The 16,080-nt window shown below is 42.5% G+C and overlaps 1 protein-coding gene across 4 annotated transcripts in view; it reads right to left on the bottom strand.

Annotated features, from left to right (window-relative positions):
• Nucleotides 1-3,007: 3,007 nt before the first annotated feature.
• Nucleotides 3,008-16,080, bottom strand: part of SCAF11 (SR-related CTD associated factor 11) — a 50,083-nt gene continuing 37,010 nt past the window's right edge. For 3 of the 4 annotated variants that reach the window (XM_035901785.1, XM_035901783.1, XM_035901784.1), the window contains 5 exons: nt 11,934-14,450; nt 9,678-10,021; nt 6,929-7,147; nt 6,358-6,477; nt 3,008-5,995 (listed from right to left, as the gene is read on the bottom strand). In XM_035901785.1, the coding sequence (XP_035757678.1) occupies nt 5,867-5,995; nt 6,358-6,477; nt 6,929-7,147; nt 9,678-10,021; nt 11,934-14,450 (3,329 nt within the window). In that variant the 3' untranslated portion in view covers nt 3,008-5,866. The other variant, XM_035901786.1, reaches the window with a different exon arrangement.

Here is a 16,080-nt window from a genome sequence, read left to right as displayed (position 1 = left end):
TTGGCATTAAAGACAATCCAGATCGGAGGCAGATCTTGTGCCTCCAAGATAACGTCATCGTGTTTTCAGGGCAAATATCTCGGAATTTAGCAGCCTGATACAGTCATTGAACTACCAGGGACCATGCAGCGGTAAATAATGATGCTCGTGACAGCCTTGCCTCCTAGCTGCTTTCTGAGGATGGGATCCCTTCTGGCTTCGGTGCCCTGGGGCTTCACACCAAGGTCCCTGGTCCTCCAGCTGCCCGTGGGAGGAGAAGCTCCCCTCTCCTCGTGGCTTTGGGCAGAGCAGGCCAGCAGCCGTGCTTTGGCCATTAGTGCTCCTGATAAATGTCTGCCCTGCAAATACCTGCGCATGGGCTGTCCCTTCGTAACTCACGGAGAGGAAAAAACCCAGTCAGCAACATTTCTGCCTCGTGTTAAGAGGAGACTCTACCCACCACATGTAAGCTACCTTCCTGGTCCCCAAGAGCCCTGAATTGCTGTAAAAGGCTCTGCAATTTATAGGTAAACTCTGACTTCCAAGAGTTATTTTCTTTAATCCCACCTGCTATTGCACCGAAGGATCTAGGAATCCCTGGCTATTTTTTGATTGATGTTTGTAATAAAAAAATTCAGTGGTTGTAGGGTTTAATTTCTGCAACACTTTAGGACTAATTATATGACAACCTGCTGCCAAAATTCCTCGGGTTTGGCTCCTGCAGTAATTTTTCTCTGTGTTGGATTCCACTCCGGGTCTGATTGTTTACTGTGGATAATGAGCATCTACTGCACTGCTGTAATCCCCGGTATTTACTGCACAAACAGCCCGTGGAAACGAAGAGCAGGTTGAAAGCGTATGGCTGGGGTGCGAGTCTCTGGGAGTTGTGCCTGAGCAATATTGGAAAAAAAATGAGTCAAGTTTAAGTCCAGTTCCATATCCCAGCCTGTGCCTTCTCACAGATCCTTCTCCTTTTATGCAAGTAGTTAATTGTGCTTTTTTAATCTCTAGGTTAGTGATTTTTGAAAAAAAATAATAAAATAATCTGCGTAGATGCTCTATTCATTATTTTGAAAGCCGGTGCATCTGATGAGTACTCTTTGACAGCCAAGGCCAGTAATCTACTTCATGGTCCTCACTCTTGTCTCTACTTTTTTTAATAATCTATTAATTAATTAATGTGAATATTGCAATACTTAATGAAAATCTTTGCCAGAGCAGGTTCATCACTGTGATTCACAAGGCGTAAGTTCACCTTTGGCAGCCACATACTTGTGTTACACACAAATAATGTTATGATGCCCGAGATGCGGCTTCTGGGGACAAACCCAACGCTCCGGGTGGCAGCGGACCACAGCGCAGTGCTCTCTAGAGCAAAACTGAGCAGAGATTTCAAGGCACTGCTTGCAGGGGCGCGATCCAGAACGGCTTTAGCTGCGTCAGCCAGGCTGCAGGGGCACTCGCTCAGCAAAAATTACAAGTCCTGACTAACAAGCTACTTCTCTTGGAAGTGCCGCTCCTCTTTGCACGTTCTGGGCCTGCTCACGCTCACAAATGGTTCTGTCCTCGTGGTGCTGACACCGCTCGGATCTGAAATGCGATGCCCTTCCTGCCACCAGTTGGCTTGACGCAGTGATTGCCATTGAGGAGACCGGGCAGATGGCTCTCCCGCCACCCGAGGCGTTCGGCTCCACATGCGTGCAACTCCTCACCTGCTCACGCTGGAGCGCCTGTATTCGCAGGACACAGAACAAGACCTTTGCATGCGTAAAAATCAGCTTCTGCTGTGTGCAGCAAACTGCAGGTGAAGGCCGAGGGGGGAGCAGTGCAGGTAGCTCAAGTCAACACGAGGCACCGAAAAGCCCTTTGCAGCAACAGCTGAAGTGGTGACTTTTGCTGCCAGGAGGCTTGAAAAGGTCCATGGCCCCAGCAGGCATGCAGCAGTAAGACTGGCTGACAACTTAAGCAATACTTTTTTAATGAATTAACTGCAGTCAGTTGGTTTAAATTACTTTCCTCTTCAAGACTATCCTTTCTTGGAAACATCCTTCAGCACGTCTTCCCTCAGCCTCCCATGCAGTGAGCTCAACTGCATCTCTGTCTACTTGAGGTAACTTCATACTCATGAGTGATAAAACCCTTCCTGGAGGAACACCCCAGGCGCTGGCCTCGCTAGCCCCGGGTCCCCGACCGATCACAGCTGCAGGACCAGCCTCTGCCTGCCCTTCTTCCTCCTGAAGACTTGGCCTCAAGGAACCAGCACCCCAGGAAACAGCCTCACCCAGCTGCTGGCATCCTGACCTCAATTTCCACCCTTGCATTTTAGAGTGGCCTGCTCTGCCCTAAGCCCACATGCCCATCAACTGGGGCACCTGTGGTAAACACAGAACCAAGACACCAGGTGAGCATGATGATCATTCATCCTTTCCCACCCTGGATGTTGTCACCCAGCCAACCCAACCCAACCCTAAGAAAGCTGTTCTGAATTTCCCAGAGAAGGAAGAAGGAGAGCAGGCTCTTGCAGAGCTTGGGCCTGCACTGCCTGTGGAGGCACCTCAGGAAAGTAGGGGGGTTAACCCGGGAAAGTAAAGCCATGCCTTAGCTCGCAAGGCAGGCAGCCTGCTGTGCTACATTCCCAACGGGCTGGTTCGGTGATGCCCGTGGTTTTGATCAGTACCTCCTAGTGTGGTTTGAGTCCTGCCCTTGTCTGGTCGACGCAGCAGACTGTAACCCACATCCCAGCCCCACAACCTTTGCAAGACCCCACACCTCGTGTCCCCGCTGGAGCACTCGCCGCGAGTGGACACTTTGCCACACGCCTTTGTTCTTCTCCAGCTCGCAGCATCTGCAGACAGACAAGGCAGGGTGAGGACGGACTGAAATCAAACCAGCTGCAAGGGAGGGGGAGCCCAGGCAACACGGAACAAGGTTAAATACGCGTGTGGACAGAAGTAAAAGGACTTACATTGCGCTCTGAATTAAACCGCTGGAGCCAGAATCATTTAAGACCAAACACAGACTACTTGCAGCTTAGTGAAAAGAATTTATTAGAAACTGTTACGCACTACACAAAACTAGGTTTTTAGAGTATTTTTTTTTTTTCAGTAGACAGCACTCCAGCCTTATGCTACAAACACCGTATTGTGGACTTTGGACAGCCACTGTGCTCCGAAGATACATCTTTAGGATGAGACATTCAAGCAGCATGCACAGTGAGACAGTGGGAGGAGTGCAAGGAAAACCCTTTTGATTTGCCTAAGTTCACAGAAGGTACACAGCTCAGCAATTGCTCTCCTGGAGACAATCTGGATGGAATGAATTACCGACAGATACTCTGGAGGCATCAACAGGGCTCAGCGTCCCCACCACTTTGCCTTCGGTGCTAGTGCATGTTGGGGCTTTCAGTACAAGGAGTTTCAATAAATAGAAATACAGTTTTCATACTATTTTAACAAAAACATGGCTACGAGGTTAAAGTACATGCCTTCTGGGGCAGCCGCACCAACAGAGACCTTACCCTTCTTTTGGGAAAAATAGGAGGACAATCTACGTATTAAGGCAATGCATTTTTTTTTTTTTTAATTCAACATAGAAAGTGTAAGGAACTGCATATTTTCTGGTAAGTTCTGAAGTATTTAGTCTTAAAAAATAAAAGTTACTGATCACATGCTACTCTGTCTGATATTCTTCATTACGTTTTGAAATACAGTGGAGCATCGCTATAGTCGCTGCCCAAACAACGCAGCAGCAAGGGACAGTTTATCTTCCAGCCAGGAGCTGCAAAACAAGAAATTAATGACCCTTCCCCTCTCCCGGTTTAAATCCTCCATTGTTCCTTCCCCCGCCCCCCCAATTTCCACCTCTCCTCTAACAGGGAAAAAAAAAAACCCCAAACCACAAAACGTTTATCTGACTCCTGAAAGGAGCTTTATAGCAAGGCTCAACTGTATAGAGTTAAAAGATATAAAAAGTCATCAAAATCCAAAAATTCAGAGGAGGAAAATGTAATAAAAATAAGTACGCATGGCGTGATAAACCAGGATAGACATAGCAATTTGCTACAACATTTTTCAAAAAGTGCTAACCCATTTTAGCTTAAAATAGTTCAAGAGATCATACAAATTGCTACCACAGTGTAAAACTGAGTATTTTGAAAAATCTAAAACCTGGCTTGGCTGTAGAAAATGTATTCTATCTGTTTCTAATTTACATAGTATTTTCATTTAGGCACACAAAAATAAATATAGACAGTCAAATGCTTCATTAAGTCTGCAGAAAGTTACAGTTAAAACCAAGTGATCACCTGTTGTGGCAAACATCACATTTTTTACACATACCTCCCTATAACCACTTGTGTGTACAGGGCTGTATATCCCTTATTTCATCCTCAGGCTTCTGCAGAAGTTACTTACAAGGTAAGACTGTTTTCTGCCAAGAACAGTTAATCTGGGTACTATTGGCTACAAAGAGAGAATTTCCCAGAGAACTCGACTGATACTTGCTGTCAAAACGGTTTAAATTCTCGCTTTTGGGCCAGGCTACCTCGGGCTGGAGCTGAAGCCAGGCTGAGCCAACACCAAAGGTTGTTACCGCATGGCAGGACTGGACGGGGAACACCGAAACTGTAACAGCGCTGCCTGAGAAATATTTGTTCCCTTACTCCATCTCAGAGCTCCTTCTCCACTCGGATCTGGAAGGATCCTAAGATGTTCTTTCCATAAGGAGGGCGGAGTGACGATTGCCTTTCAGCAACTCTCCCTGCTGCTACCTCAGTGAAACCGGTTTTACCTTTGGTGTCAGCATTCCCCTGGCACATTCCATGACCCCCAACATCTGCTTTTGAAATCCTTGTGGTACCTCTAAGTAACCTCTCTACTGAAAAGTGCTCGGGGAAGTAGAAAAGCTGTTGCACGTGACGTCAGATTGCGCAGGTTCAATGCTACCAGTCTGGTGATCCATGCTACAGTCCCTGGTTAACAGAGAAAAGAATTAGACAGCTGAGATTGGCACAACTGGTGGTCTCCGATCAACTGGGAGCTGACTAACAAATTCCAGCTTTCCTGATTTTACTTGAAGAAGAAACTGGTTTCTGTTTCTGAACATCCAGCTCTAGCATCCTAACTCCCTACTAGCGAAGGGCAGGGTTAGACACGAACTGAGGTTGTCAGCGTGTGGTGACTGAGGGCTTTCAGCACGGAACAATTATTCAAGTTCACCCCACTACCTGGAAACAAAATGGAAAAACGTCACAAACAAAACCAAGCAGCATAATTTTTATTTGGTGTTACAACAGATGTGCAGCGCCCATGGTTGTGGGCACTGCCTTTTACTGTTTATGATTTTTCGTTCTAAAATCTAAACAGTTCTTCTGTTCAGACAACTCCATGTGCTTTTTTTATATACACATTGCGACCCCTGCATTCAGCCTGTCCAGTTAACGCTAGAAATATTTGCCAAGGCAATACATTATTTTATCTTTGCTATAATCAGGGAGAAATCAAAAAGAAAAATTTTACTTTAATCTGACCGATTACATGTACTGTACATACCTGTTCCAAACCCAACGTACTCAGAAGTTTCTAATTTAATGCACTCTGTTATTCAAGTCAAAATGCTGTACATCTAAGTATCCACACAATCGTACATTCCTAATGATTCTTCTTTACACCTTTATTTATTTTTTTTTTTTAGACATCTGTTTTTAAAAAGGAATAAAGAAGTTGCCCTGTAGATCTATATTTCTTTAGAACAAAACATTATATACTACATTGAAAAATAATTTTATCAAAACCAGATTCAAATCACGGTCATGTACAATTTTCCGTTAACGGTTCATGTTGAAATTGCACTTTGCAGATAGAATAAAATTAAAAACTGAAAACATGTTCTATTTCCTTTCACAGGAGACTGCCTCTTCGGGATTTTTCTTCCGTGAATGTTTGTATTTGTCTACATACGCTTTCACTAGATTTGCCACTTTTGCAGAATTAACTTCTCCGCTCTTGCTGTGACAAACCTACAAGAGTTTTAAAGAAGAAAAAAAAAAAAAAAAATGTTTGAAACATTTCTGTTGATTTACCACTGTTCCACATTATTTATTTATTTTCCCAGCACCCCAGGTTTCTCCATCTCAGGCAGAACAATTTTGGAAACTCCTAATACTTCCCAATTGCTCCCCAGTTCAGCTCTTTCCCACAATAAATGAGTTCTGTTCTGAGGAGCTGAGAAAGGTCTCACGGATGGAGAAAGACAAAGGTATGTTTGCTTTTCCTGCTCCCTCTCCCAGCCACTACCAGTTCTTCCCACAAGATTAAGAAATCCACCCTAAACCCTACCTCGGTCGAAAAGCACGCTTTTCGGATTACTAGGTCAACTTACTTTATCTACAGCTTTCCGCACAATTTCTTTATATTCTTCCTTGGTGATGTCTTTATTTTGGTAGAAGGGTTTAATAGCTAGTTTGACCTCTTGTGCCGCTTTTTCTTGAATTAACAATTTCTGATGAAAAAACAAACCTGAGTGTTATTTTTCCCTGCCTGCATTATGTATCTTTTTATCAATCACAAATTAAAAAATTTGCAGGGTAAAAGTTACTACAGAAGACTAGAAAACCGTGCTCCCCTCACTCGCGTTTCGGCTCTCATGAGAGCTGCCAGTGTTTTACTGGAACAGAACGCTGTCGCACAGCAATTAAAGGAATATTTGTAACAGTGCTGCTTTAAAGAAGACTACATTAAAGAGTCAACTTGCTAGCTTATGTCCTACAGCCGCCACAAAAGTGGCACAAACACAAAGGTATCAAGTGTATTGCACAGAAGGGGTATTGTCAGTTTGCTATTTTTTAGTATCTCAAAATTTATATCGTATATGTATAAATATATATATATTTTTATATATAAGTATAAAAATTGGCGTACATAAATATATACACTCTGAACTTTGAACTTGCCTGGTCCTTCTTTGAGCTATCTGCACTGGCTTCCACTGTTACACTTGCTTTGTTTTCTCCCAATTTTACAGCTGCGTTAGAGCTCTTGATGTGACTTGACGACGTTGCATTACCCGAGCTTGGTCCCTGAACTGTTCCCACGTTTCCCAGGACTGCCGCTGGAGCAGGCAAGGCTGGAGCGCTCATGTTATTACTTACATGAGCAGCATTTGGAATACCCTGTTTTAAAAAGTTGTCAGTAGTTAATACATTATCCTTCAGCACGACAGTGTGCCTCTCTAGAAGTGTCAGCGGCATCAAGACTACGTGCTAATTCACGTAGTTCATTAGCTAATTTTCACACTACCCACTATTATGGAAGGTACGCGCATTGTATCAGATCTGCTCAAAGGAAGAACAAATAAAGCTTGAGAAGTAAGGCATGCTCCACGTCAGCACTGTGGTGGCGAGATTCTGGCTCTGATCCCAGCGACGAAGCAAACAAAGTATCCTGCAAACAGGCACGGAGGGTGTTAGCACAAGGGGAAGGAAGTTTATGGCTGCAGAACCTCTCTATTTGTCACAGAAGCGTATAGGAAGCCCCGTTTTGTAAATGAGATTAACATACTTTTTAAAAATCAGCACCTAAACATACATACAAAGGAGTTACCTTAACCCACACTTGCATTCCTGGATCATAACGATGCTGCTTTGAAAACATCTGTTTTCATATTTGTTATCAGCTTGAACTTGCGAATGGGTTTCAAACACAAACCCACCTACAAGTCTGCTCAAGGCTGGAGGTGAAATGCTGGTTGAAGCACCAAGATCTGTTCTTCAGGAAAAGCCATTTTCTGTGCATTTCCAAACACCACCAAAAGGCCACAGGCAGTTTTGATACTTTGGAATTGAGAAATAAAGTAGCCCTCAGACAGAGGTCATTTTTGGCAAAAACTAAGAATGCATCCTCCCAACGCGTTTCTGGCAGGCTACCCTAAACACTACTTTTTTGCAGGCAATCACCGTCCCGTTTTTCCCATCTGCACTTATCTAGCTGGAAAATAATGAAAGAGGAATTGAGCTCCTTGGAAAGGACAGAGATAACTGAGCTGCGACAATCGGCATGCTCACACTCGCCAGCGCGCCCTCCTCGTCCTCCTTTCGACAGGAAGGACAGGTGGAGTCCTGCAGCGTCCAGTCATTTGCTCTGAGCTGCCACCAAGGACTCGGTCAATGAAAGCTCAAAGAAAAAGCAGCAGCAGCTCCCAAGAGCGTTCGGGTTCACAGACACCAGGCCACAAAAGCCGGTAAGAGCAACAAATACAACCGGGGCTTTACTAACAAAGTAACTGTATTTTGAAGCAATTCACAATCTCCATAGAAACATATTTATTGCTGCACTAGATACTGTATTTCAGAGAGGTTTGTAGTCTACATTCTCACTTCTTACACTTTTAGAGGTTAAACCTACTGAATTTCCAGTTGTGAAAATATTTTAATTACAGACAGCAGGCACTAATCAAATCAACAATCTACCAGCATTTTAGTTCCAATGGTACATTACTGTTTTTCCTTGCAGCGTATTAAAGTATTTCATATGGCCTGTAACTCCACTCAGTATTTCCCACAGCACTTAACTCCTTTTGTTCTAAGTTAAAGAGTAGGAATGGATAGCAGCAGTTGAAAGTGAAAAGAATGTGGGCTCTTTATCAGTTTGCTTCAAATCTTTAGAGATGATGCATGAAAACAGAGGGTTAGAAATCGTCGTTCTAGAACATCACTTTTTCAACCTGGAATGCAGGGGAAAGGGTGTTAGATTAGAGCAGGCAGCCTGCAACAAAAGAAAAGCACAAACCTCAGTCAAACCCTGAAGAGCCCTTTATATGGCACAGATGCAGCGTTGCATCATCTCCTTGCCAGGCCGTGCATTCTCCTGGAAGTTGTTCATATTCCTTTCCCTGATATAAAAGCTCTTCGTATAAACCGCTGGCTACAGGAGGAGCTCGCATACACACAGGTTTTTTTAAGCTATCTTGAAAGGCACAAAAAGATGATCTGACCTGCCCCAAGCACGACAGAGTCTTTTTGAAACTGGAGAAATTAAGTGGGAGTTAGGTCTCAAACAAGGCATGCAAAATCAGGAGAATCAGGCAAGAAGGCGGAAGTAAAACGTACCAAAGAAAGCATGGAAATTATTAACAAAGAGGCTCAAAAGATTAAACAGAATAGAAAATGCATGAGTGTGGGGAAGCTGCTGAGATAGTGACAGCTGGAGAATGGAAATGTGGAACAAACAGGTGCCATGAGGTACTTGGTAATTTTCCTCTGCTGATACACCCCATGGGATGAGAACTGCAACAAAAAGGTTTAGATCACTTCCTACAGGCTGCTGAAAGGGGATTCAAGCATTTCCTAAAGCCTAAAAATTAGATTTTGAAGGGGAAAACTTAGTTTTGGAAACAGGGCACTTTTAAGAAGAAAAAGCTAATGGACAACAGTGACGGAATTTTTCCAGTGTTCCATTACCCACTGGCAACACCTCATTACCACAAAAGCCCAGTTACGGTGTCGTGTATTACTATTTAAAAGCTGTAGCCCCAATATCCTCATGGATACTTCCACTTGAAATTTGGTGTGGGGTGGAAGATGACAGGCAAGAAAGAAAGAAACTGCAAGTATAAATTTATCAAGACTAGGGTATTCAATATAAGAAACCTGTAACTGAAATGACTTCAGCGCTGCTCTTGCCACGGCTTCTGATAAAGCATACCTGCAATTGTTTTCCATCTTGCTGTGAAGCAATGTAGTTGACTTGTTGAGATGGTGGGGGTGGAGGTGGAGGCGGAGGTAATCCCTGAGACAAATTTGTGGGAGCAGCTACCTGTATGAGAGGCACTCCGGTAGGGAGATGCATGGGCATTGGAGGGTGGATGTTGAACGGATTTCGTTGCATATTCATCATGGGAGGATGGACGCCCACTGGATATGGGAAGATATTCATAGGTTGGTGCTGGGCATTCACTTGTGGCATTACATTCATTTGTTGCTGCATCATATTTATTGGTAACTGAGAACCATCACTTTGCTGGTTGCCTTGGTCTTTGAGGTTTGGATCTATCAAAAGAAAAAACAGAGAGTGTATGAAGTAGAAAATCCGTAACTTTATAAAGCAGAAGCGGAGCCAGGTGTCCAAACTCTTCATGAAGTAAGGAGTATCAAAAAGCTTTCTGTAATCTGAATATTTCAAAGATATTGCATTACATTGCTACACGGCACTTGTCACCAGACACATCACGGCGACAAATGCTAATTTCTGAGTTTAAAAAGTTCAGGTTACTATGGAAGCCTGCGTTTTGTATTTCTGTTTTCTCTACTTGTTCCCATAGCACAGCTAATAAATTATTTCACCGCAGTGAAACAGTAATTCTCCCCCAAAGAGCAGGAAGACAACACAACTTCTCCTGTAGCCATTTCTGGTAATTACAGAAATACTCTGCTGTTTTTTCCTTGTTGAATAATAAATTATCCTCAACCAATTTCAAAGATGCTCCTATTCAGAAAGCATTGTTCAAAGACCCTGTAATGGTACAACAGGTAAAGCCTAGAAATAAAAATAACCTCTTGGGCTGGCACTTCTTTAAAAAAATTACTCTACTACGTCACTTCATCTTCGATAGAAGCGAAAAAGTTGAAGTCTAGATACAAGCAGCAAACCTTCTGAAAGTCAAGAAATTAGTTCTGAGAAACGGTCGATGGGTTATAATTCAGATGTCCTTCCCTGAGAGTCCCTTCCTTGAGGAACCCTGTCACCTAATTCACAGGGATTGGAATTTAAACCCTTATGCTTTACCCCCAATCACCTTTTTTAAAGATCACAGGATAACAGAATCACTGAGGTTGGAAGGGACCTATTCAAGGCCATCTAGCCCAACCCCCCTGCTCGAGCAGGGACAGCAAAACCAGGTTGCCCACGATCATTTTGCCCAGGACTGTGTCATGATGCCAATCTAGCCTGTTTTATACAGTTTTGAGAGACCACTGTACTATTCTCAGCTGAATTCACGTTTCAAAAGTGAATATAATAACAGTGTGATTGTTCCTGAACTATGTGAAATAAAGTCTGCAAATCACACAATACTTTCAGTTATAGGTTTGGTAAGTTTTGCCTGCAGCAGACTAAAGGTTAACAAAGTTGCCCCAAAACTAAGAAACCACTGATGCAGTTGCCTCTGAAACAAGGGAGAAAACTGCTGGCATATAGGATGAAAACAGATAAAAATGAAGAGACAATGGGAAAGTGCAAGTGTGGTTGCTTTCAGAACTGGATTTTACAGTTTTTAAATACAATTTGCATCTATCTTTTACTTCAGAGCATTAATAATATGTGGATGATTTCTCATCTATTCAGAATCAATCTCACCCACAGTTAACTAACTTTCTACCAAAAAGTTTATCTCCTTCAGGGCAGTTACCTTTTAGAAATAAAATACTCAAAAATATTAGACTTCTGTTGAGGCCTTAGAGGAATTTTAACGCTGAAGGTACAGTAAAAGTACCACCTTTGCATTTTTAAGTCTCCCTAGATTTTTTTAAGCATATAAAGAGGAAAATGCTTATTTAGAAGCAAGATAGACATCAATGTTCTGATTTGTCACCTCTACAATCTACTGTGTGGGTCTGCACAGGCAAACATCCTTGAAAAAAATGATGCTTTTTAAAAGGTGTGCAGATGCTAAAAGTAACCACGAAGAGGATATGCTTCCTCTTCAACCAAAGTGATTTACCCAAGTAGTGCTCTTCAAATGCATAGTCCTTACATTATGCCTAACTTCAACTTTAAGCAAAACCAAAAAGCCATCAAAACACAAGAAATCCCCAAACACCATACCTACAAACCTCCATATTGCAAAAAGACTATAGATTCACCCCCAGTTATTTTGAAGAACTCATCAACTCAAGATAGGTCGATGTGACTAAGTTTTTACTCAGCTGTGACTAAGCTTTTAAGTTTCAAAACCATGAGTACCTTGTTCAGGTGTCTCCTCTTCTTGTCTCATTCCCCATCCAGACTGTGGGCTTGATGAGTTGCGTCCTCTTCTTGAATAGTAATTCTGCACATCAGCAGGTAAAGTCTTTCTTACAGCCCAGCTGGATGCAGATGTCCACCCAGATCTGTCAGCAGGCGTGTCAAAAGAATAGTCTTGTTCATTCTTACGCTTGTATGGCTGATGTTCTGGGAACCTTGAGGTTTCATTCCCAGAACCATTTGAGTTCCCTGAGAGAGGTTTTCTGTTTTGCCAATGATTTTCACTCTGGTCTCCATACATGAAACCACCTCTTCCACGCCCACCTCGGCCACGCTGACCTCTCCCTCGATTCGGAATCCAACCTGAACTGTAGTTTTTATTCCAAGAGTGTCCTGAACTCTCATGCCTGCTGTCTTCCCAATGCGGTTTATCTCTCTCTCTGTTCCTGACTTCAGGAACGGAGTTTATCCTTTCCATTACCCAGTCTGGACAATCATTCCTCCGCTTGTCTGATGAACACTGATCGTCATTGTTTTTTTCTGTATTGTCCTTCTCTTTTTTAAGACTTTCACTCTGTTTTTCTTGATCACTTCTTCTGTACCGATCACTTCCTCTGGGACTCCTCCAGCTGTCGTTTGCCCATCTCTCTTTCCACCGAGGTGAATGACCGTCCCTCTCATTTCTAGCGAATGAAGAACCTTTATTTCTTGTCCTAGATCGTGATCTTGACCTAGATCGTGACCGTGACCTAGACCACCTCCTATTTCTTCTTTCTCTCTCACGATCCCTTCTTTGACTATCTCTATCACTGCTTCGAGATCTAGATTTTTGCCTTGGAGACGACTCCTTAGTTCTTGACCGAGAAGATGATCTCCTGCTTTCCCTGACAGTCTCCCTTTTGGGGGACCGAGATGGTGTTTTGTTCTCATCTTTGAGTGCGTCTCGCTTCGGAGAATGGGATGAAGATCTCCTTCCCTCCCTTGCAGTTTCCTTCTTGGGTGATCGTGAGCTCCTGTCTCTGGTCACCTCTCTTTTAGGGGATGGTGATTGGGATTTCCTGCCCTCTCTCCTAGAAGGAGACCAAGTTGTTGATGGAGAGTGAAACCTAGACCTTCTAGTTCGAGTCTTTTTATCTTTTTTGAGTTCTGACTGGCACCCTCTTTCTTGAGGAACAGTTTCATCTTTTTCATCAGGAAGTCCTGAAACTGATGTACAGTTTCCTGCATCACACTCTAAAGAGTTCACTTCTCCTTGCCCTGTACTTTCAACTGGTGGTAATTGCTCAATCTGAGGTTCATTCTGGTCACTGCAAAATGAGTCACAATCCATTGGTATCATTTCATTGTTATCTTCACCAAAATGTTTATGTTCAGCATGTATCTGGGGTGACTCTGAAGTTCTACCCTCTTCGCCTTCTGGCACGGTGTTCTCTTTTAAGGATTGTTCTGACATACTGTCCATAGAAATATTTTGTGTTAATGTATCTGGTTCTTCGTCTTGAACAGTTTTTAAGTTTTGAGCATCTGTACTTGCACAGTCTACTGTTTTTTCTTCAGCTTCAGAATCATCTATTTCTATGGCTTCTGCATGCTCAGGCAATTTGCTTCTGGGGCTCTCTGACGGCTGATCTTTTCCCAGAGGTTCTGGATATTCCGACAATTCATTTTCCGGACTAGCTACGGGTTGATCTATTTTTGTCAAAGTTTCTATATTCTCCATCAATTCATTCTGAGGACTACACAGTGCCTGATCTACTTTTTCAAAAGTTGCATGGTCACGTACTTCATCTCTGGGACTAGCTACTGTTTCCATTTGTTCAAGAGTATTTTCACAGATGTCCTGATTCTCAAGATCTGTATTTTTTTCAGTAACACCTTCTACTTCAAATTCCTGACTTTCACCTCCTAAAGTTAGTACTGGAGGTTCTTCGACAGAAAAAACTACATCAGCATTGCCTGAAGTATCTTCATCTTTGTCAAATTCTCCTGTAGTTCCCTCAATTTCTGCATGTTCGCTACAGCTTTCTAATCCATTAGCAGATTCTGTTTCTGCATTATTTTTCTGTGGAAGGCTTGCTTTATTGCTTTCGCTATCTGAATGCTGGCCTTTGTCTAATGTTAGAACTGCTTCAGACTCAGCAATGTCATCATCTTCCATCGAATCACTGGGAGATTTTTCAGAACGTGCAGAACTTCTCAGTTTCTTTTTAACCACAGGTGTTTGTTGTTTAACTATTCTTTTAGACTTTCGTTTTGGAGGAGCCTTCTCTGATTCTGAAGGAGATTTATTCAGAGATGGGCTATCGCCATCAGGGGCACCACACGCAGAACTGCTTGACCGAGGTGAGCTCCGAGATTGACTCAGAGTCTCATTCTTGCTGTTCCGTGCAGACCTTCTTCTGGGAGTAGTATTAACTGATTTCCTTCTAGTCCCTCTAGTGCCAGATGAACCAGAAGCTTGCTTTTTCTCATCTCCTTCTTGGGTGCACGCGACAGCATATCCTTTGCCTAAAGATTCTAATAAAAGCAGAATACATTAAAGTTTGATAATAACCATTTATCCAAACACAGTTAAGAACATAAAATGGCCTTCTTTAGTTTAACAGATATCCTCAAATAACATAATGTAAGATTTACTATGAAATGCTGCCACAGCTTAAGGGGATAAATTTAATTTTTTTTTTTTTTCAGTCCAGACTTTTTCTTTGAAGAACAGAATCAAGCTAAGGAAGCGACATTTAAACACACATTTTAAAGGCAGCGCCAGCATAGCTACATGGACAGCAATGGCATTCGCAGTGAAACCGCTATTGATGCTGCCGTTCAGAGACAGTCAGCCTTTAAGATGTTGGAGAAGTAATGAATTAACCACACGACACTGCTAGCACATAGAAGTTCCCGTCATTCTAAAATGCGGGCCTGTCATCAGTGAAGCCCCAATACTACAGGAAGTGACATTTTTAAATGGCTGTCAGTGGATGATCACGGGGGAAGCAGCTGGTCAGAAGCAGCAAGGACAGCATACCTCTCTACAAAATCGAGTTTCAGACAGTGCAAACCCATTCACCGGTTATAAGACAGACCCTGCACACTCCATGGCACACTGGACTTAACCGCTGCCGCAAGGCCCCTGGGGTGCCTGCAGCACCTACGGAACAGAGTGAGGAGTGCAAATTTTGGGGCAGGCTAGGGTGCATAAAAAACCCTAAAGCTGCAAAAAGAATGCACACAGCACCGCAGGAGTTCTTGTTTTGATACTGTATTAATTTATTTCATGCGATCCACAATTTGGCAAAAATCTGAGTAGGGAAGCCAAGGTTTATATTCACTGCAAAGGGAACACAATGTACTCTTGATACCTACAAAAGCTTGTGAAGGACACCTTACGAATTAAGATTAATGATAATTAAGTAAACATACTTGAATGTAATACTTCAAAACTAAATTGATTTCTTGAGATGTCCATTAATTTGTTTACTACTTTGCATAGACTTCAGAAAGCATAAAGAATTTGGTGTTTAAATTAGTTCCTTTCACAGCTTCATTTTCATGCACAAATAGCAGAAACTTGCTAAGAAGGATTAATTTCTATGGATTTTGTAATGTATTTATGACATCACACAATGTCTTGATTCTAAATTTCTGTATAATGTTATTTCCCATGCCTTTACTGCACTAAAATATTTGTTTAATGTATTCTTAAACAAGCCACATAAAAATAAGATAGGAATAAGACAAGTACATAACAGCACAAAATCCTCTTTCTATCACTTACTACTTTGTTAGCAGAACGAAAAACATATCACTCTATTAAATGTAAACTTACCATTTGATAACCTTCGAGCACTAACTCCACAAGCACCTCACTAGCCTTTAAAAGGCCAAAGCAGAGCACAGGACTATTAATCACCTCCGACCTCCCTTATAAACACGTAATAATTTGCCTGAACATGAAAAAAAATCTAGTTTGGGTTTTTGGATGTCCACTGATCAAATTATCACTCTAAGATAATGAAACCCAATGGTATGGATTGTATAGAAGGTACCATACATTTAAAAGAAAACAACGTGCGTGGTAAAGAACTTCCAGAGGAGTTTTAGGTGACTTGCACTATTTGAGGTATGTACTGTAGCAGTCTCCCCAATA

Source organism: Egretta garzetta, unplaced genomic scaffold (genome assembly GCF_000687185.1).
Source record: "Egretta garzetta isolate BGI_Z169 unplaced genomic scaffold, ASM68718v1 scaffold349, whole genome shotgun sequence".
Lineage (NCBI taxonomy): Eukaryota > Metazoa > Chordata > Aves > Pelecaniformes > Ardeidae > Egretta > Egretta garzetta.
This window is presented reverse-complemented; position numbering and strand designations above follow the sequence as displayed.